Source organism: Triticum aestivum, chromosome 2B (genome assembly GCF_018294505.1).
Source record: "Triticum aestivum cultivar Chinese Spring chromosome 2B, IWGSC CS RefSeq v2.1, whole genome shotgun sequence".
NCBI classification, from domain to species: domain Eukaryota; kingdom Viridiplantae; phylum Streptophyta; class Magnoliopsida; order Poales; family Poaceae; genus Triticum; species Triticum aestivum.
The window spans coordinates 383,743,073-383,765,866 of NC_057798.1; the positions used below are offsets into that span (position 1 = coordinate 383,743,073).

At 46.4% G+C, this 22,794-nt stretch overlaps 1 protein-coding gene across 42 annotated transcripts; it reads right to left on the reverse strand.

Annotated features, from left to right (window-relative positions):
• Window positions 1–871: 871 nt before the first annotated feature.
• Window positions 872–8,352, reverse strand: LOC123045040 (uncharacterized). Of its 42 annotated transcripts, none has more exons than XR_006420993.1 (11): window positions 7,918–8,348; window positions 7,738–7,824; window positions 6,938–7,021; window positions 6,732–6,850; window positions 6,528–6,616; window positions 5,757–5,861; window positions 5,482–5,583; window positions 4,498–4,685; window positions 4,317–4,390; window positions 2,292–2,378; window positions 1,195–1,554 (listed from the first exon to the last, which is right to left on the reverse strand). XR_006420993.1 is itself a non-coding variant. In XM_044467951.1 (11 exons), exons 4-10 carry the CDS (start codon window positions 6,561–6,563, stop codon window positions 2,368–2,370), a joined length of 456 nt encoding a protein of 151 aa, XP_044323886.1. In that variant the 5' UTR covers window positions 6,564–6,565; window positions 6,938–7,021; window positions 7,738–7,824; window positions 7,918–8,352; the 3' UTR covers window positions 1,195–1,554; window positions 2,292–2,367. The 42 variants fall into 42 exon arrangements, 3 of the variants coding, with proteins under 3 accessions (XP_044323886.1, XP_044323887.1, XP_044323888.1); XR_006420979.1 differs by adding an exon at window positions 5,997–6,073 and having other exon boundaries at window positions 4,498–5,612; window positions 7,918–8,342; XM_044467951.1 differs by lacking the exon at window positions 6,732–6,850 and adding an exon at window positions 5,997–6,073 and having other exon boundaries at window positions 4,498–4,597; window positions 5,531–5,583; window positions 6,528–6,565; window positions 7,918–8,352.
• Between the last annotated feature and the right edge of the window lie 14,442 nt (window positions 8,353–22,794).

Below are 22,794 nucleotides of genomic sequence, written 5' to 3' on the forward strand. Positions count from 1 at the left end.
ACCAATCAGCCTACCAGAACTATCTTGACTAGATCAACAACTGGTGGCGACATCTCATGGTAAGATTTTCTGAATCAAAGTTGAGAATAAACAATCTTTATCTTTTCTAACAAAACATACTTCTCCTAGACAATGAAACTACATACATTTCCACGGTGGCAAACCTGTTTGAATATACGAAGGGAGATCCATCACATGGATACACACACCCGGTGGGGAATAGGGAGGCCTCACCTCTTTTAATGTATTGTCATGCCGGTATCTGGATCTAGATAGCAAGATCAAGTAATATATTCTAGCTACATGATCCACCATTCGTTTTCACCATCAATTTGAGATTATTTTTTCATGTCTTTTCGCTTCAGTTTCGTGATCAACCCATGATCCATCACACGGAACACGTACTACTCTTTTCCTAGATAAGTTCCTTACTGGCCTCTTCTATGTCAACGTCAATTGCCACCTCTTCCATCCCTTTCAGGAAAAAAAGAGCCTCCTCATTCCAGTTGATTGGAGCCAATGAATCTTTGACAATACAAAATACTTATATGTAGACATGCTACATACGTGTGCAAGGTTTGACTCGGATAGCTTTGGAGTGGTTCACACGAATTCACCGCTAAGGTGTCCCGTGACAACTGCTCATTGTATGACTCCCTTTATAATAATCTACTCCCTCCGTCCCACAAAATAAGACCATTTTTCAAGCTAGCTTGAAATACGGTCTTATTTTGTGGGACAAAGGGAGTACATAGCATTTAGATATCAATATGCAGTGTCTTTTATACATACTAGATGACCCGGTTGCGCCAATGGCGCAAAAAGCCAGTTAGAAGCAATGTTAGTAGTGAGTAAGTAAAAGATGTCGATGGAAAGATAATGCAATGTGGATTTTATTATAGATGGTAGAATGACTTAAATTGGTTTACATATAGTACAATGACTTAGAAACACAGTTATAATAGGCAGCCTCGCAGCTTATTTAGGCATCTTCTTAGTCTGATTAAATCAGCACCTCCTGCCCCTAGTGCCATCAAACCACAGAATTCTTGGACACCACCTTCCGATCACATTGCCAATTTTATCGAACACACTTCAACAATTTACTGGTCGTCAACAAACAGTCAAGCAAAAAATTATTATCACCTTGGATTTTGGCGCTTCTTGACAACAAAGAAATTTTTACCTTGATACTAAAGTAAGCTAACTCAAATTCATTTCACATATATTTCAGATAGTGAAAGCAACAACCATATAAAGAAGTAACATAAAAAAATGATGCTACTGAATTAGGGTAGAAAGGACAAAAATATACATAACAAAAAAGAGATATCAGATATATTTTATGTGCCCTGCACAAGGCATGTCATATGTAATTAAATCATGGTATCTCTCAACCTCATGTCAGGTGCCAAATATTAGTCCTACAACTTGAAGCTGCAAAGCTGACACGTACCAACATATTCCTGAATCTAATCAGCATGTCTTGTTGTTGGAACAAATTTATATCCTGATTGCTCACATTCACACATCCATCAGCGAATCCTGTAGAACCTACCAAGTACAGATTAAGATGCAGTTAAAAGCATCTCAATGGATTAAATAAGCAATGGATGCAAAATATGTGCTCTGAGGCTGAACTTATTTAGAAACTTAATAATCAAACTATATGTGTGAGCTAGTAACCTCGCTCATATTCTTTCAGATATACTGAAAAGGAAAGACTATATCTCATATCTTCTTACTATAAACCTCTAAAGCATAGGAATGGGGCAGAAGGATATATGACGTACCAAAGGAATTTAACGAGCTTGCTTATGCTTTAAATCTTTCAATAACTTTGAAGACCACGTACATCCACATGGATATAATTATCAAATATACAATCAGAACAACATCATATCTGTAGCAATAAAATGGCAACTAACATGAAGTTGTGCTATCTATAAATAAAGCCGAGTATTAAAGTTCCAATGATTAGCTAGTTGCATAATTTATAAGGCTCTTGAGTACATATGATGATTCAAAAAGATAGGGCTAACTCTATAATAACAACTTGCCAGCGAAAGCTGAACCCAAGAACAATCCCTGAAAAGCAAAAATTATTGTGCATCTCTACTTTTCTTTGATTCTTTTACGTCTCCTTCCAGATTTTACTATGATTGAGGCGTGTGTAAATTTGATAAGTCATACAGAACCAATTTAGTTCTATTCTGATTCTAAACATCCTTTGAAATCTGAATTGCAAGTAGTAGTTGCAGATGAAACAGAATGATCGGTGAAGTAGGTACCTAGATGCAACACCTCATGTTAAATATGTCACTGCCATCACCCCATTGACATTCAGGTTGCTTCTTTTGATTTTCTCTAGCAAACACCTGGTATTATAAACAAGATTAATGCAACAGGAGGCCTTCATCTAAATCCAAGATCCCAAACATAGAATTCTGCATTATTATCAACTTCTCATAGCACAATTAATGACAACACATGCGCAGGTGACTATGGTTTTATTTGCAGAACAATGGCATCATTCACATGAATGTCAAATCATGCTAAAGTTGCTAACTATTTAGGATTGGAAATGACAAACGTGAAGTAAAGGTAACTAAATCTAAGCAGCGCCAAAACAAGGAGGCAGCTAGCAAAACTACCATGAATGACTCAGGCGTGGAAAATACACATCGAAGCAGAATCATAAATTCAGAAATAGACGAACTCAAATGCATTTGCTCAGTCTGATAGATAAACCTTAATGAATGTGCCGACTCCAAGCATAGAGCAGAAATCAGCTCATGGACATTTAATTAAACAGGAGAGTAGCAACCGATTTTATAACAACCTATATACCACAACATTTGTTGCCTAGCTATCTTTTTCCCTATCATTTGTCTCTCTAACTCTTTCTCCCCCTCTTAAATTCTCTCTCACTTCCACCAGCATACTTTACATATGTTGTTTGGGCAGAAAACATAGCTGGCAATCGCAGGCATATGTAGATGGATAATGTGGAGAATTAGAATCAAGGCAGATAGGTTGCATCCAATCTCACCCGACATTAAGCAAGTCGATGGCGTGGCAAAAGAAAGGGATGGCCAGCCAAAGGCAAGGAAATCTGAGCTACAACTGTTTGGGCTGAAAACATAGCCGACAATGGTAGGCATATGTCGATGGATAACACAGAGAATTAGAATCGAGGCAGACAAGTTGCAACCAATCTCGCCCAACAGCAAGCAAGTCGATAGCTTGGCAAAAGAAAGGGATTGTTAGCCAAAGACAAGGAAATCTGAGCTACAGATTGGCGCGGCGCTACAGTGTAGTGTAGGAACATATATCATGCAGATTGATGGGCTAGATATACCATGTGCAGGACCTGAGCCCTGTAGATTGATGGGCTAGAAATACCCCTGTTCATTGTCGCCCAAGCTGTCGGGTTGCGATGGCCAAGAGGTTCACCATGTTCCTGACTCTTCCTCAAGATCCTACCCAGTGATTACGAGTCGAACGACTAGTCTAGACTAGTCGCTCGACTAGTCTACGAGTCGCAGAGTGGATGTCGACTCATTTTCTCGTGTAGACTACAAATACGAGTCGAGCCATGGATGGACTAGTCGACGACTAGTCTGGACTAGTCGACATATATGAGTCGAGCGACTCAAAAAAGAGAGCTGCCTCAGCTGGGACGAGGCACCGCCAGCACCCACTGCCCTGCCGCCGCCGCCGCCGCCCACCGCACCACCCACCGCAGGGACGGCGGATGGCGCAGCCAGGTGCGGCGGCCGGCCGGAGCTCGTGCTCAGGCGGCGGCCATGGCCGTGACCCGTAGGGGCACGCGGCCTTGAGACGGGAGAGAAGGAAGAGAGAGAGAGGAGAGGAAAGGAGGAGGCATGGCGGTGGTCGGCGGGCTCGCCGGCGGCAGCGGCCGGGACCGGCGGAAGGCGGCAGGAGGCGCGGGTCGCGTGCGCGCCTGCTCTCGTGCGTGATGGCGCTGGCGGCGGCGATTGGAGAGGTCGGGAGCTAGGGTTCCAGTGGCTGGGGGCTAAGTAGGCTGGCCATTTGGGCCCAAATGGGCCAGCTGGGGGGTGATGCGTGGTGCTGGGCTAGTATTTAGACAGTGGCTGGTCCCATTCCATACCCACTTGGGCCCAGAACACTGCATAGCTCAATGATTTAGACGGTGGCTGGTTTTATTGCATACTGTACTGTTAGTATATACTACATACTACCACTAGGTATTAGTAGCTGAGTACTACAGTACCATGTCGACTAGTCTAGCACTAGTCTAGACTAGTCTCGATTAGTCTATGAGTCTCTACCTCGGAACGACTCGTCGACTTGTCGACTCGTAAACCTTGATCCTACCTCTCTTCTTCGCCTGATCCGCAAACATCTTGTTCAAAAAAAAATCAAGAAATCAATATTAGATTGTCAAAGAACCTATGAAAGCAAGAGTAGAAAACTGGGAGGAAGAAGATGACAAGGCCAAAGACGTGCAACCTAGACGGGGGATGAGGGACGACGATCGGCGAGCAATGGTCGGTGGTGATGGCGGACTCCAGTCCACTGCAACGCGAGCACTGCCTTGTTGCACCTTTCCCTGAGTCGTCCTCACGCACAACAACATTGTACCAGATCAATAACATGGAGAGTCGCTGTCTTGCAATTAAGGAAACCATTGATTGACACTGAAAAAGAATCATGAGTCTCGAGACTTGATCACATCCATGCCCAAATAAAAAATCAGCAACACAAATAACAATTTCTCTATCCCCAGTACCAATTCTCCACTACCCAATCCATGTCGAGATCAAAACAATGAACATCAAAATCCGCATCGATCGAGCCACCACAACGACGCAGTAACTTCCTCCGGGGTCTCCTTTTCCTCGTCGAATGCCAGTAACAATAATTTCCTAATTCGATTTGTAGGATTTATTTAATTTCCACAATGTATATTCTTTTATTGATATCGTTTAAACCAAACCATATAAAGTTCATACATTAGCATCAGACGATATGGACATAAATGATTTAAAATATGAACTATACTTTGTTTTCTTACATCAGCATTAGTGCTAGCAAACAAAAAGCAAACAAGGAACAACCTTAAATTTATTAAAAACAACATTTTACTCATGAACCAGCCTAAATGGTACTGTATATGATATATAGCTCCAATGAATGGATTTATAGTATGAAGGCAAAACTTTATTATAATATGAATCTGATGCATGTCCATAAAGCTGCATGATCTACATTTACATGTCAGCTTCTTATGCAATCTTACTAGACATAAAAACAAGCTGGGAGAGATAAATAATCAGCAAACTGACAACAACATATATTGTTACTGTATGGAGTATATATGACTACAGTCTTAGATGGTTAGAAAATAGATCATAGATAGATCTTTCTAGTACGGGAAACATCAAGGCAACTCTATTAACAATGTAGAAATTAGCTTCAGTACTAAGTACTAACACGATGATTTTGGATGTAAACAGTCAACCACAAATTCTATGGTACTTGCCAAACTGTGAAATCATATGAGCAGCTGCATCTTGATGCCATAAGGCGATGAAGCTACAAAATACACACACACAATCAGGAGCCTGCAAGAGTAGGTTTCACCTTATTACATGAAAGCCACGGATTGCTATTACAAATTGTGTGCAAATGCAAGATATTTAAATGCAGTATAGGGAACGAATTGTTTCATAAATGAGTAGTGCTAGGAATAGGAGGTAGAGATATACCGTTTTCCAGAGCTCATCGGTTTTGGAGTCGAAAGAGTGACACGATCTGATAATAAGGATCTGAACCCACAAGTTAGCGTAGCAGACTTCTCCGAGCACTGAATTCTGCAAGTGTTCAGGTAAATGGAAATCCACTTGTGATGTCTATTTATGTAAGAACAAATCTTGCATCGTTCTCAAATGACTGGTATACAAAGGGTAACCAAACCAAACATGCACCAGATAGGACAAGGAAACGACCTGAAAATAGTACATGTACATATGAACTGAATTACACTTGGCATGCTAAAGCGAAGGCGTGAAAACAATGGAACGACCTGAAAGCGGGAATGCAGCAAAATGCAAAAGCATATAAGAATGAAGGGCTAATTAGTGATGTAAAATCCTAGATTTTTTTTTGGCAAAAAAGCTCAATTGTTTCTAGTCTCCTAATTCGGGGGCTACACATTTGCAGTTCTTTCAATGTTTCTGCAATAATCTAGCAAAGTACTGCATACAAGGCCAGAGGACTAAAATATCAAAAGCCTGCTGCCCATTTCATTTGTTAAGGACGGTGCACAAGCAATAAAACAAGAAACAACATCAGTGTTTCTGGCTTGCTGCTGCACTAATACAGACAAATTAAATTGTCCACCCCAGGCTCGAGTACGCCAGCCAGCACCCAACAATTATTGCAATTTTGCAATTGGTCTGATAAATAATACACATGAATGCTTATGAGACAACAGTTATATGAACTTTGCTCGAGGAATTCGCTAGGAACTCACTCACTTTGTGCTTAACAGCATCTTCCCTGACAGCCAGCATTGCTACAATGAACCATGAAGCAGTGAAATAAATATTACACCCCAAAGTTCCACCTAGAAGTGTCAGGTTTGTGATCTATATTACTGTAGATCGATGGAAGCATAAAATTGATCAAGAAAAGGAAATGATTAAAATATCTGTCTGAACCATATCACCATCGCCACTTACATGTATATGCATCATTGCTGATGAGAACAAAATACACACTGATTGATAAATGATTGTTGAGTCATTGGCACTGAAACACATAGCATAGCCCACGAAAATAGAATACACAAAACATAACCCTACATGAATGACATGCTTATCTTATTCTTAATAGTTTCAACTGTGCGATAATCAATATTCGAGAATAGAACAGGTTCCTTCATTACCTTGGATCAACGTGTTCGCGTAAGCATGTTACTCGTGAGAAGCTGTGGATGGCCTCATTCAGAGTAGTTGATTTGCTGCCAAACCTGGACAATAACCACCACCAATGATGGACTCAGCCTAGTGATGTAAACAGTACAAGCAGACCTCTTAATCGGTACGGACAAGTTAGATTTTAAAACTAAAGAAACAGATTCACCAACAGATCATTGTTAAAAATATTAGCTAACCAAATAGTCCTATGATGCATAGGAGCTTACTTTTCCTCAAAAATGAAAGTAAACAGACATATCACACATTGCAAGAAACAAATTTTAGAATCAGACACGATGGAAGAGCAGAACACGAGGGGAAGATAACTTGTTTCAGAACAATATCCCGTGCGTAAGAATGGCTACAGGCCTTGTGATTTTCCCTCAAGGAACTTATATATAAGTCAAACCATCAAGTTTACTAAGTAATACAAATCAAGTAATATTGAATAAACAAAATCCTGAAAAGGAGCGGTCACACGAGCATATTACTGCATAAGTGGGCTGGGTCGGGGTTGTAGGCTTGTAGCATGCCATAGTCGAGTCAGCGGAGTTGACAAATTTCAACCATCTAATTAGAAGGCATGGAAGTACTGCAAACCAATTTTTAATTTCCCCAACCAGGAGACAAGTATGTGATTTCTAATTAGATATAGGAGTGTACACTAACTCCAATGGCTCAAACGATTAGGAGCTGAGAAGCAAATCTCGAAATCCCTTGTACGAACAAAAGAATGAACTAAGATAGCAACAAGAAGAAGAGAGATAACCTGAGAAAATTTTATAGGAGCAACACACGCTCCTAAAACCAGATGGAACAAGCCTTACAATCCCCAACACCGCCAATAGAGACCCACCTGCAACATGAGCATATCAATCAAGAATAAAACGAAATCAAGAAGCAACAAAACGGAGAAGGAATAATGCTGGATAGAGAACATGAGACCTACAACGAATCCATGGACCAGAGAAGAAGAGGCAGAGGAGGGCGAGCAGTTGTGTTCTCCATGACGAACCAGAGCCGACATGTTCTTTTCCCCTGTCGCCGGCCTCCTTCCTCTCCCTGCAGCTCCACTCCACCACAGCAGGAGCCGACCACTAGCTACTGCTTCTTGTCCCCGTCTCCGGCTCTCCCCAGCACCAGTCTGGCTTCTCCTTACCGGCGAGGAGAGAGGTGGCAGATCCGCCATTTGCTCCGCTAGGCGATACGCCGGATGGAAGACGGCTGCCGTGCGGGAGCAGCAGGAGGCGGCAGAACGAGGAGCGGGGAGGAGGCATGGTCTAGGGAAGAAGAGGAGGCGGCGGCGGCAGGGAGGAGAGGAGGAATCGAGCGATGAGAGGAGGAGGCCGATATTTTTATGATCAAGGTCCCACCCCACGTTTCTATCCTCCCACGCAGGCACACGGCAGTAAATTTTCTGGTCATCCATAATCACAAAAACACCACACGATTAACTGGGTACATGGCTCACGAGCCTCACCTGTCATTGAGTACCAAAGAAGCTGGCAAGCTATAATAGGAATGAACGGAGGGCCTGCTGCCATGGTGAAATCCGTACTGCGGTGAAATCATCGAGCGGCACAGCTCGTTTTGCCCTCGCAGGTGCTCTCGCTAGGCGGGTAGCTTAGCTGTGTTTATATGTTCAATTTCTTATTGTGAATTTTTTACCTAAGTTTATTATTTGAGTTATTATATTTTTCAATAGGTATTTATTTTGGTGGGTAGGTAACCATACTATTCCACCGCATCAAATTATATTTGTCTGTATATTAGAGGCCAGAGTTGAAAAAGATGGACTTACACAAGAAGGGAACTGGGTGCACCCGGGTGCCAGCGCATCCTATTTGCATAAATAATTTTTTTAAACACAATACAAATGCAGACACTCATACATTGTCAGGACCCCGACTCAATCGCACACCGATCTAGCATGTAACACCTCATATCACTTTGCGGCCTCACGCACGCTATTCCCACGGGTGTCGCCTTACCAGGCCCAGGTAAGCTGTCAGGACCCCGACTCAATGGCACACCGATCTAGCATGTAACACTTCATATCACTTTGCGGCCTCACGCACGGTATTCCCACGGGTGTCGCCTTACCAGGCCCGGGACCGTTTGCGCCTTTTGGCACACGTATATGATAGTGTCGCTAGCATCCATATGACAAGGAGCCCAGGCTGTAATGGCTAGTCGTGAACCCAAAGTGGCGCTAACTTACAAGGACAGGCATACATGACCCAGCAACGAACGTGTCGGTCATCAGCGAGTGAATCCAGGCTGTAGCAACTGGGCTAGCAGGACTTCGGTAAACCGGGCTGTAGCAGGCTAACAGGACTCCGGTAGACACCGCGTGACATTTCCCCGAAGGGACAGATACAGGAACAAAGAAGGACACATGCCGGCCAGCCTAAGTGTTCCGGAGCAGTAGCAAGCTACCAAGGCTCAGTGGAAGCACTAGGAGACATTTCTCGGTAAGACAGGCTACCGAGGATAAACAACTAGATAGTCGGATCCCACACATACCAAGCTTTTCAATAACATACACACAATATGCTCGATATGTGCAAATACAACATGACATCACAACATGACTCTACAACTCAATTATTTTATTCAATAGGCTCCGAGGAGCCAAGTATTACAAACACGAAGTTCATGACCCAACATTCAGAGCATACAAGTCAAAGCACAAACGGAAGCTTAACATGTCTGAGTACAGACATCTACAAATTAAAAAGGCTGAGAAGCCTGACTATCTACCAGATCCTGCCGAGGGCACAAGATCGTAGCCGAGGTAACAAGCTAAACGTCGAAGTCCACGCGGAACTACAAGTGAGACGGAAGTCTCTGCAAAAACGTAAAATAGGCAAACGTGAGTACAAATGTACCCAGCAAGACTTACATCAGAACTAACTACATATGCATCATTATCAACAAAGGGGATGGTGGGGTTTAACTGCAGCAAGCCAGCTTTGACTCGGTGGCTATCCTGAACTACGATTACAAGTAACTCTTTTGAGGTGGCGCACACGAGTCCACATATTCACCAACCAATACACCACTATGGATCCGCTCCCGTCTTCCTACAAGAACACCATCCATAGCACTCACGCTTATCTTGCGCATTTTAGAGTATCCACTTTCACTTGTCTATGAATTGTACAGGCAACCCAGAAGTCCTTTTCCGCGGTCACGGTTATTCGAATAGATGATGTTAACCCTGCAGGGGTGTACTTCTTCACACATGCTCTCGCCACTTACCGCCATGTACACGTCATGTATCTTGGCAACCTTCAAGCGGAAGCCTGGCGAGGGAGTCGGCCACGACCTGACTAACCACACAAGTCTCTCGTCCAGGTTTATCGCCTATTCAGGTTCCATCCGCTAGCAGATCCGGCCGAGGTGTCGCTCACGGCCCCAAACGATGTGAGCAGGGTTCCCAAGCCCACCCTCCGGGTGCCACTTGGTACACCATGCCACTGTACCTAGTCTGTCCCAAGCCCACCTGTACCGGGTGCCACTTGGTAGACTACTAGCACTACCTACAAACACCAGAAACTAGTTGCAACTCCTGGACAGAGATCGGGTTGATTAATAAGTCGAGAGAGCTTGGAACTCCCGGAGCCCAATGCGTGGTAGTAACTGTTCATGGATCACAAACACAAAACTCAGTTCCTGGGGACGGTTTCAATGAGACAACCCACCATGTACTCCTACATGGCCTCTCATCGCTACCTTTACCAAATCGTGTTCACACACTTAGATCACACACAGTAGGACATGTTCATCACCATTCCAATTCATCCCCGATGAATCAGATCTGACACAACTTTAAGCAATAGCAGGCATGACAAACAAGCATGAATGAGTAGGCACATCAGGGTTCAAACAACTCCTACTCATGCTAGTGGGTTTCATCTATTTACTGTGGCAATGACAGGTCATGCAGAGGAAAGGGGTTCAACTATCGCAGCATGTAACAATTGAATTGATGTTGTCCTAATGCAGTAAAAAAGAGCAGGAGCGAGAGAGTGAGATTGTATCGGAATGAACAAGCGGGTTTTGCTTGCCTGACACTTTTGAAAATAGCATATCTCTTCATCGATGTCATCGATCTCATCGTCGAAACGCATCTATCGAGAGGGGGCAATTACCGGCAACTGAGAAAGAAACACAATCAATGCAATGCACAATATGATGCATGCTCATGACATGGCAATATGAGTGTGTTGGCCTAGTGCAACTACAACCAGATGGATTTGGGTCATTTTGAACCAAAGGTTCAATCGCAAACTCAAATTATGAATTTAAATAGTGCCTTATCATGTTTTGATATAAACAGCAGGTTTAAGTTGCTTTATCATTCATGAAACCAGTGCAGATGGATAGATTGGATTTTTTTGATCATTTTTCATATATAACTTGTTTCATTTGGAGCTATGGTTGAATTACTATGATTTTTAGAAGTTTTAGACATTTTTTGGAATTTCCTGGTTATTTAGAAATAAATCAAATCCAGAAAAGGACTTATTGCGCCAGCATGACATCACTGTGACGTCAGCAAGTCAAGAGGGTTGACCAGGGTCAAACCTAACGACCCGGTCCCACATGTCATATGCTCATAGTTAATTAGGGGTTAACCCCGTGTTGACTGAGATTTGACCCATCGCCGGGCCCGCTCATTAGTGTCTGTTAGGAGGGTTAGTGGTGATTAGTGCCTAATGATGGATCCACGCCAGCGTCGCCGGATTAAGCACCGGCGACCTTACAGTGCGGCGGCGGCTGGGCGCGTTGAGGGCACCACGAGGGAGCACGTGCTCCCGCGCATCCAGCAGTGGCAGCAACACGGCGCGGGGCGCTCGGTAGCGGCGGCGTAGGCAAGTTGGGCGGCGGCCGGAGCTACGGCTTCAAGCGGGATGGCGCTGTGGTGCATGACAGGAGGAGCTGGGGGACGCGTTCGGCTCCTGGGAGCTCGGTGAGCACGACAACACGCTAAAAAGTAGGTGGAGGCGGCTGTTGCCATGACCACGACATGGCGCGGCGGCGGCGACCTCGGCCACGGTCGGAAGACGGAGCTAGGGGACGGGAACGGAGGGGGCGAGCAAAGAGAAATCAGCAGGAGCTCACAGGGAGGACGATGAGGTGGTCAGCGAGCTCGGGGGCATCTTCGGTGCTGCGAATCGATCGGTGGCGATCGCCGGCCGTGGCGATGAAGACGGCGGAGATGGCGTGGCTTCAGGGCACCCGACGCCGCGTGCGTCGTGGTAGAGCTTTCCGGATCCAAGGCGGAGTTCGTGGCCTAACTGATTGGGTGTGGGGATGCTGGTGGCCGCGGTGGTGCTCATCGGCGGTCTCGGGTGCGTCCGGAGATGAGTGAGGGAGAGAGACAGAGGAGGGACAGGGGCACGGGGAGAGTAGGAGGGCTAGAGGGTCGCGTGGCGCTCAGGGGAGGCATCCAGACCCTCGGCGGCAAGCAGGAGCTGGCAAGGCGCGTGCTCGCGAGCGGCGGCCACGTGCGTAGCGTCCTTCTGGCGTGAGGTTGGTGGTGACTGGCAGGCGCCAGTGGGTTGGGCCGGCACAGTGCCAGGCCAGGTAAGTGGACCAGGTAGGTCCTTCTCTCTTTCTCTTTTCTAATTCTGTTCCTGTTTTTCTAATTTTTGCAGGTTTGTTTTAATTTGGTTTGCTAACCAAATTATTTTTGCAGCTTCTGGGAATTATTGTGGATGCAATAAGGTTTATCCTAGAGCTCCACAAAATATTCCAGGATCATTGGAGCAATAAAAATATTTATAGAATTTATTTGCTCCAACTCAAATACAATTATGATTTAATTCAATGGAAAAAATGTCCTGGAAAAATATGCATCATCTATGGCAGAGGCTTTCACCTTTTTCCATAAATCATGAACATATTATAAGGATATTTTGTGTTCATTGAAAATATTTTGGTTGAACCTATTTGAGTTCTTTTGGTGCTAGGGTTTTATCATCCCCCATTTCAATCTTAAATAAAATTTAAACATGATGCACTCATGGAGCTAGTATAGTGCAAAACCAGAAGTTAGGGATGTGACAACTCACCCCCACTAAACAAGAATCTCGTCTCGAGATTCAAGACGTGTGGTAAGAAGGCAAAGGGGACACTAAGTATCACAAACTTCATGATCCAACTGTCTTCTCGAGGTTATTGATTTGTTGACTCAAATTGATCTTGACATCTTTGCTTTCGAAATCTTCATCCAACTCGATGACGTCGGAAAGAAACTCTATCGGAAAGGATCATTGAAACTCTCCATACCAGACTAAGGCAATTCACAAACGATCGTTTGGCGAAGTTCGGTAGAATGGCATACTCGCACTAGTATGGATGATGTGGACTACCTTGTTGAAGACAACGCAAGGGATAATTTGCTTATCACCGGAAATGGTGGAACCCATGGTAGACTGGCACAACGACGAGTGCTAGCTGGGAACAAAATGCAAATACTGGGAATGAATCTAGTAACTGGGATAAACCCAACAGTAGAGAGTGAATCCACTGTTTGAAAGGTTATAGCATAACCGAGAAAACTGAGAGCACTATGCAATTAATGCCGATGACAAAACCTAGAGCTTGTGTGTGCCCTCAAGAACTTGAGCATTTCCATATTCACCAAGGTTTTACCAATATCCATGACAAGGATCCTGGCAACACAACATACTACCATGATGTATAGTGATGGATGATGCAGATGCAAAGGAAGATAACACCTTCTCAGATTTCACCTTAGCAAGGCCAAGGAAACAAAATCTAGATGATCGACCGAGAGACATTTAGCACTCCGCTTCTAATGTTCTCCTTGATGTGCTAGTGTAACCCATTCATAGATATGCTTTGGTATCTAGAACATCAAGTAAAAGGTCGGACTTCGGGAGCACAAGAATCCATAAGGAATAACACTAGAGTAAATCCTACGAAATCCTTATGGGGAGGTGGCCAACTTCCTCAATCAAGATACTACAACAATAGGTCTTCCGGCTGGGTGTGTTGGCCACGACATCCACTTTATCGGGTTACAGAGAGACCAATATAATAGTTCTTGGGAATTGTTCCAACCATCATATCTGCCTGAGATTCAGATCTGGTTGGGGTTAGGACATTCCAGACTCATCAAGTCTAGAAAAATGAAAGTTTGCAACACAGATCGATGAGATGGCGTTGCAAGATTCTCAGGAAATGGATTACGATAGTAGGCTCCAAAACATGAGCTGGTTCTGCTACAAACATGTGAACACGTTGTCCCAGACAAGCATGATCACATGGTAGTCTTACAACGAAACACTACCGAGTTCAGGTGGGGAACCCTCGTCGAGGATATCGAAGTCTTTACACAAGTCCATGGATTAGATCCCAAGCATAGACTTCTGTTCCTTGAACAAGTCAATCAGTGGCTTGGTGTGCTACGGGATACATATGGAGTGGAGGTAATTAATCTACCAAACCACAGTATACTTCGCACATGCATGACTGACTTGGGATGATTCCAGAGGAAGCAAAACAAACTTTCTCGGATCCACGGCGGCAACTTACACCGAATGCACATGAATTAGAGGAAGTCACTTATTTCATCCAACATATACCTCATGAACGGGACATGAAGATAATGCTTATAAAAGTTTCCGATACTAGCTGGATGTTCAACACGTATCATGGAGAGGATAGAAATGTTGTTGATGGGCTCAACAATAATTCATCCAGGTTTCCATATAAGTGGAATTCCACAATTATGTGAACAAGGTGATAGCATTGGTCAAACCCAAAAGACATAATGGTGTATGCTCGAGGAACAACCACGAGTAAGACAACATTACGAATATCATTGGTTCTGATTTGACTTGAGGACATCCCATACTCGAATCAAAGATTGGATAAGATGATAGGTCCATTAACTGATCACGAGGGTCAATCGATGAAAATACCATCTTTCTTCAACACACATACAAGATATCCCCTAAAATGAACTAAGTCAGATAAAGCTTTTATCTTCCAACTCTCCAAGTTATTGTTTAGCCTATCCAACTAGTTTAGGGGTAACCAACACAGATCCTTGGAGAAGGGGTGGTTACAAGGAACCAACTTGATCACGAGCTCAACATATGGGTCAGGGGACAACCTGGCAATACTTCCGAGAAGATATTCGGAAAATCATGAACCACCAATAAGTTACTAAGCTCGAGAACAATCTTGCTTTTTAGGGCAAGATGATATGATCAAAAGAGTGAGGGATTGACACAATCCTAACTCATTGATCAAAGTGTGCACCGGAAATAGGGACTAGGTAGCACCATCCACCTTAGGATGATGATTCAATAACCAACATGCTAAGGAGGAAATTATTGTCCTTTAACTACCTAGCAACGGAGTTGCTAGGAGTATAGATTTCATACATCACGATTCACTTGTCGGCGTTCCGGTTGTGACAACATGGGGACCGAGAAATGATTAATGATGGAGAGAGTATCACTGTATCAAGAGTTCATAGGATGGTGTGCAATTCCCATGGCATTCTCGATATAAAGATGGTAATACTACAAGGTAGAACAGAACAAAAGCTGGGTTGGCATTTTGATCTATGAGGTACAACTACTTTGACCCAATCCTGGATGTGGATGAGGTATTGGAGTGTGTTTCTCCTAGTCATTCTGGAATAGAATGGCTTGACGGACCACAAGAGTAATAGACATCGATAAACGAATGCACGCATACTCTTGACTATCAATTGATAGACGAGGGTTAGAAGATGACTAAGGGGGACAACTCAAAGAACATACGATTTTCTGAGTTGTGGACGCATGGATTAGAATGTCGAACGAGTTCAACATATTTCTTCCGGACAATCCATGCAGAGAGGTAGGTTTGGCAGAATCGTAATATAGAAGGGGAACTCTTCGAGAGCACTCTTGTTCTGATCTTTTGGTTCCCGAACTTCTGCCATATTGCTTCATGGTATTGGAAGAAGGATATACCACGGACCTTGAGGACTATCGCAAAGGTTACTAGTATCCTAAAGGAACTAGCAAACACTATCGACGAAGGTAAGTAGGGTGAATATTGGGCTCAAAAACCCAGGAGTAGAATACCTACTACTAAGTGGCATCACGTGATGCTTTCAAGATTAATGACCAGAATCACCACACTATGATTACAACATGGGCGAGATACTAGGTGATACTCTAAGACACCTAGGGTCATAATAATAATTCCAACAAAATGTCAAGGCAATAGAGTACCTCAACTCACCGATTAGTGTGGTTAAATTGGCCCAAAGGAACTTCGGAGCGGTAAGAAGGAATTTGCAAATGCATCAGACTATTTAGAAACTTGGGGTGACTCGGACAGCATAACGGCTATAAATGCTCAAAAGAGGTTCTGAGACATCACACAAATGGTGTCATAACCACTCAACATCACAATATCAAGGTTCCGAGTTCAACTGTCAACACACAGAAGTAGTAGGAACTGAACTGAGGCTTGAAACCATCAATCCTATAAGTCCACGGATTAGTAACACGTGATCCTGACAGAAAGAAGAGAAAGCCTAGTTCCTTAACCCCATAGGAAAGATAAGATGACTCAGATCAGAGCGCATAAGGTATAAGGAGTAAAAGAGCCTTACGTTCCCATCCACAATCAATTCCCTTATATGACTAAATAGTTTCTAGACTCAACTTCGACCAGTTTGGCTTAGTAATCCTACATGCAGTCAAGATCTGATACCAAACTGTCAGGACGCCGACTCAATGGCACACCGATCTAGCATGTAACACCTCATATCACTTTGCGGCCTCACGCACGGTATTCCCACGGGTGTCGCCTTACCAGGCCCGGGACCGTTTGCGCCTTTTGGCACACGTATATGATAGTGTCGCTAGCATCCATATGACAAGGAGCCCGGGCTGACATGGCTAGTCGTGAACCCAAAGTGGCGCTAACTTACAGGGACAGGCATACATGACCCAACAACGAACGTGTCGGTCATCAGCGAGTGAATCTGGGCTGTAGCAACTGGGCTAGCAGGACTCCGGTAAATCGTGTTGTAGCAGGCTAACAGGACTCCGGTAGACACCGCGTGACATTTCCCCGAAGGGACAGACACAGGAACAAAGAAGGACACATGCCAGCCAGCCTAAGTGTTTCGGAGCAGTAGCAAGCTACCAAGGCTCAGTGGAAGCACTAGGAGACATTTCCCGGTAAGACAGGCTATCGAGGATAAACAACTAGATAGCCAGATCCCACACATACCAAGCTTTTCAATAACATACACATAATATGCTCGATATGTGCAAATACAACATGGCATCACAACATGACTCTACAACTCAAGTATTTTATTCAATAGGCTCCGAGGAACCAAGTATTACAAACATGGGTCTCATGACCCAACATTCAGAGCATACAAGTCAAAGCACAAACAGAAGCTTAACATGTCTGAGTACAGACATCTACAAATTAAAAAAGGCCGAGAAGCCTGACTATCTACCAGATCCTGCTGAGGGCACAAGATCGTAGCCGAGGTAACAAGCTAAACGTCGAAGTCCACGCGGAACTACAAGTGAGATGGAAGTCTCTGCAAAAATGTAAAATAGGCAAACGTGAGTACAAATGTACCCAGCAAGACTTACACCAGAACTAACTACATATGCATAATTATCAACAAAGGGGATGGTGGGGTTTAACTGCAGCAAGCCAGCTTTGACTCGGTGGCTATCCTGAACTACGACTGCAAGTAACTCTTTTGAGGTGGCGCACACGAGTCCACATATTCACCAACCAATACACCACTATGGATCCGCTCCTGTCCTCCTACGAGAACGCCATCCATAGCACTCACGCTTATCTTGCACATTTTAGAGTATCCACTTTCACTTGTCTATGAACTGTACAGGCAACCAAGAAGTCCTTTTCCGCGGACACGGCTATTCGAATAGATGATGTTAACCCTGCAGGGGTGTACTTCTTCACACACGCTCTCACCAACTTACCGCCATGTACACGTCATGTATCTCGGCAACCTTCAAGTGGAAGCCTGGCGATGAAGACGGCGGAGATGGCGTGGCTTCAGGGCACCCGGCGCCGCATCCGTCGTGGTAGAGCTTTCCGGATCCAAGGCAGAGCTCGTGGCCTAACTGATTGGGCGTGGGGACGCTGGTGGCCGTGGTGGTGCTCGTCGGCGGTCTCGGGTGCGTCCGGGGATGAGTGAGGGAGAGAGACAGAGGAGGGAGAGGGGCACGGGGATAGTAGGAGGGCTAGAGTGTTGCGTGGCGCTCAAGGGAGGCATCCAGACCCTCAGCGGCAAGCAGGAGCTGGCGAGGCGCGTGCTCGCAAGCGGCGGCCAGGCGCGCTGCGTCCTTCTGGCGTGAGGTTGGTGGTGATTGGCAGGCGCCAGTGGGCTGGGCCGGCACAATGCCAGGCCAGGTAAGTGGACCAGGTAGGTCCTTCTCTCTTTCTCTTTTCTAATTCTGTTCCTGTTTTTCTAATTTTTGCAGGTTTGTTTTAATTTGGTTTGCTAACCAAATTATTTTTGCAGCTTCTGGGAATTATTGTGGATGCAATAAGGTTTATCCTAGAGCTCCACAAAATATTCCAGGATCATTAGAGCAATAAAAATATTTATAGAATTTATTTGCTCCAACTCAAATACAATTATGATTTAATTCAATGGCAAAAATGTCCTGGAAAAATATGCATCATCTATGGCAGAGGCTTTCACCTTTTTCCATAAATCATGAACATTTTATAAGGATGTTTTGTGTTCATTGAAAATATTTTGGTCGGATCCGGAAATCTCTACCACGACGCACGCGGCGCCGGGTGCCCTGAAGCCATGCCATCTCCGCCATCTTCATCGCCACGGTCGGCGATTGCCGCCGCTCGATTCGCAACACCGAAGACGCCCCCGAGCTCATGGCCTAACTGATTGGGCGTGGGGACGCTCGTGGCCATGGTGGTGCTCGTCGGCGGTCTCGGGTGCATCCTAGGATGAGTGAGGGAGAAAGACAGAGGAGGGATAGGGGCACGGGGAGAGTAGGAGGGCTAGAGGGTTGCGTGGCGCTCAGGGGAGGCATCTAGACCCTCGGTGGCAAGCAGGAGCTGGCGAGGCGCGTGCTCGCGAGCGGTGGCCACGCGCGCTGCGTCCTTCTAGCGTGAGGTTGTTGGTGACTGGCAGGCACTAGTGGGCTAGGCCGTCACAGTGCCAGACCAGGTAAGTGGACCAGGTAGGTCCTTCTCTCTTTCTCTTTTCTAATTCTGTTCCTGTTTTTCTAATTTTTGCAGGTTTGTTTTAATTTGGTTTGCTAACCAAATTATTTTTGCAGCTTCTGGGAATTATTGTGGATGCAATAAGGTTTATCCTAGAGCTCCACAAAATATTCCAGGATCATTGGAGCAATAAAAATATTTAGAATTTATTTGCTCCAACTCAAATACAATTATGATTTAATGCAATGGCAAAAATGTCCTGGCAAAATATGCATCATCTATGGCAGAGGCTTTCACCTTTTTCCATAAATCATGAACATTTTATAAGGATATTTTGTGTTCATTGAAAATATTTTGGTTGAACCTATTTGAGTTCTTTTGGTGCTAGGGTTTTATCATCCCCCATTTCAATCTTCAATAAAATTTAAACATGATGCACTCATGGAGCTAGTCTAGTGCAAAACCAGAAGCTAGGGATGTGACATACACACACACATATACTCACTCATATGAACACACACCCACATACCTGTCGGTGTACTAAAGTAGGGGCACTCCTTTGTACCCCTTACTTGTGCGCGGGCAGTCAGAGCCATAGGCCGAAGCCACACTTAGCAGGGCAAAAGGGAGGAGTCAAAACCGCAAGATGATCAAAGCAACGCAAAAGACCGAGACCATAGAGAGCAGATGGGCGAAGCAGGTTTCCCCGACAAGACCCTTGCCGGGGCAGCCTCAGCAGCCACGACAAGCCCCTTGTCGGGGCGGCTCGCCCACACCAGTGGAGTGAGCCACCCTCGAACCCACAGTCTCCAACACCATCAACTACGTTGGGCCAGGGCTCGGGAGGCACCTCCACGGTGGCATGCAGATCTTTGTGAAGACAAAGAATATTCAAGATCAGATGAGGATTGGAAGGCAACGATCCTCGACAAGATCCTTGCCGAGGAAACCCGCAAGACCCCCGGCAAGATCCTTGCCGGGGACGACAGCGCGCCACGGCAAGACCCTTGCCGGGCCACCCGGCAAGACCCTTGCCAAGGGCGTCAGCGGGGCCACTGCCAGGCCCGCGCCAACCAAGTCTCCACCGCCGTTCACATGCAGCTGCCAGCCCAACCAGCTGGGCAGGCACCTGCGTGGCAACATGCAGCTTCCAGGCCAACTCAGCACACGCCTGCGTGGCGGCATGCAGATCTTCGTGGAGGCTCCACCACCGCGCCACCTCAGCTGCTTGCCTGCCTACATGGCGCCGCATGCATCGCTGGCCAGGGCGCGTGTCGAAGCGAGGAGGAGCGGCGACGTACGGGACGGGCCTCGCTCCCGTCCCCGATAAAGCAAGAGGACACCTAAGCAATGCATTAAATGTGCCTTGTCCTGTAATACGAGCGATAAGCTCGTAGCACTGTAGGCCCTTCCACCTCCTGTGTGCCACTATGGCAGCCCCTTTCAACTATAAAAGGAGGCCGATGGCGTACTGGAGAGGGATTCGGCTCTTTTGAACCACGCAGTCACCATAGCTAGTTCAAGAGCTCAAGAACACTCAATACATCCACCAAAGCAGGACTAGGGTTTTACGCATCCTCGCAGTCCGAACCTGGGTAAACTATTCTTGTGTTGATTGCTAATCCTGCTCTTCTCACAACCCCGCGCCCCGCAACCGCGAAAGGGATCCTCGTGATCCCATAGGTGTCGTTTCCCACCGACATCTTTGGCGCGCCAGGTAGGGGTGCGCAATTGTGAGAATCCAGTATAGTAGTTGGCCTAGCAGTTCTTCATCGCCATGGCTCCTAAGAAGAAGATGACCATGGCGATTGGCTCATCAGGGACCGGACTGCCAGTACCAGTGCGGACCAGTAGCGGGCCAGTCGCGTATAGAACCCGTGGCACAGCCCGCGAACATCCACATCACCCTGGCAGTCCAGGCCTGGTGAGCGGTGTCGTTCATACGCCAGGTGAGGAACCACACGTCGCGGGCTCCAAAGACGGAGTCGGGCCCCATGTAGGCAGCGCGGGGCCCTCCAGGGGCGTCGTCGTGCTGCCAGACGGCGGCGCGGTGACCTCCAAGATGCCAACACCGGCGCCCACGACACGCTCTTCTGAGGTTGCGCCCTTCCCTTTTTCAAGATCTTGAAGAAGACGGGCCCAATGGAGTGGACCCTGGAGGCCGAGGCAGCACTGCAAGATTTGAAGAAGTACCTCTCCTCTACCCCAGTGCTGGTTGCGCCCAAACCACGAGAACCGTTGCTGCTGTACCTAGCGGCAATGAATCAGGTGGTTAGTGCCGCACTAGTGGCGCAGAGAGAGGTCAGTGAAGAGGCAGCGATAGCGGTAGAGTCAACGGATGGCGAACCGGAACCCTCCCCGGCAGGGCTCGGTCCCGGCAAGACCGAGTCCCCGGCAGAGGCTGACGCCAGTGCGACAGGGCCCGCGCGACCGGGTGAAGTGGCGCAGAAGAAGAAAATGGTGCAGCACCCAGTTTACTTCGTCAGCTCCCTCTTGCAGGGGGCTAGGTCGAGGTACTCAGGTGTGCAAAAATTGCTCTTCGGCCTCCTTATGGCCTCGAGGAAGCTGCGTCATTACTTCCAAGCGCACGAGATCACCGTGGTCACCCGCCTCCCGTTGCAACGGATACTGCATAACCCAGATGCAACGGTGAGGATCGTGGAATGGGCCCTGGAGCTGTCGAGTTTTGGTTTAAAGGTCGAAAGCACCTCGACAATTCAGAGCAGAGTCTTGGCGGAGTTCGTTGCAGAATGGACCTCGACACCCGATGAAGAGGTAGAGGAGACTGCTCTCCCAGGCAAGGAAACGAGCCGCAACTGGATCATGTACTTCGATGGGGCTTTTTCGCTGCAAGGCGCCGGTGCTGGTGTGCTGCTTGTCGCACCCACCGGAGAGCACCTCAAGTATGTCGTCCAAATGCACTTTCCCCGGGAGATGTCAGCTTACAACACCGCCGAGTACGAGGGCTTGCTTGCCGGTCTCAGGATCGCGGCGGACCTAGGAGTCAAAAAGCTCATCGTCAGGGGCGACTCGCAGCTCGTCGTCAGGCAGATCAACAAAGATTATCAAAGCTCGTTGATGGAAGCTTACGTGTATTAAGTGAGGAAACTAGAGGAGCGCTTTGATGGTATACGAGCAGAGCACGTCCCTCGGACGGAAAACGACATCACCGAATACCTGTCAAAGTGCGCTGCCCTCAAGCTACCTGTGGAACCAGGTACTTTTGTGCTTTGGTTAACTCAACCATCCATCGAACCATCAACCGGGCAGAACAAGTGGAGGAAGCTAGGCCCCAGCAAGTACTTCCCCACCAAGCTCCCCGGAGCTGCTGGCGAAGATGTTGCCGTGGATGCCAATCCTGTTGCGGGGCAACCGACTCCGGCAGGGGCTCAAGCCATAGCCGTAGAGACGGCCGTTCCCGTGGCAGAAGAGATGCCTTTGGTCCTTGTCGTCGAGCCACGGGCTCCGGCATGGGCACAACACACCGTCCGATTCCTTCAAAAAGGAGAGCTTCCTGAGGAGCAGGAAGAAGCAGAGAGAGTAGCCCGCCGGTCTGCTCTGTACCAATTCATTGACAACGTCTTGT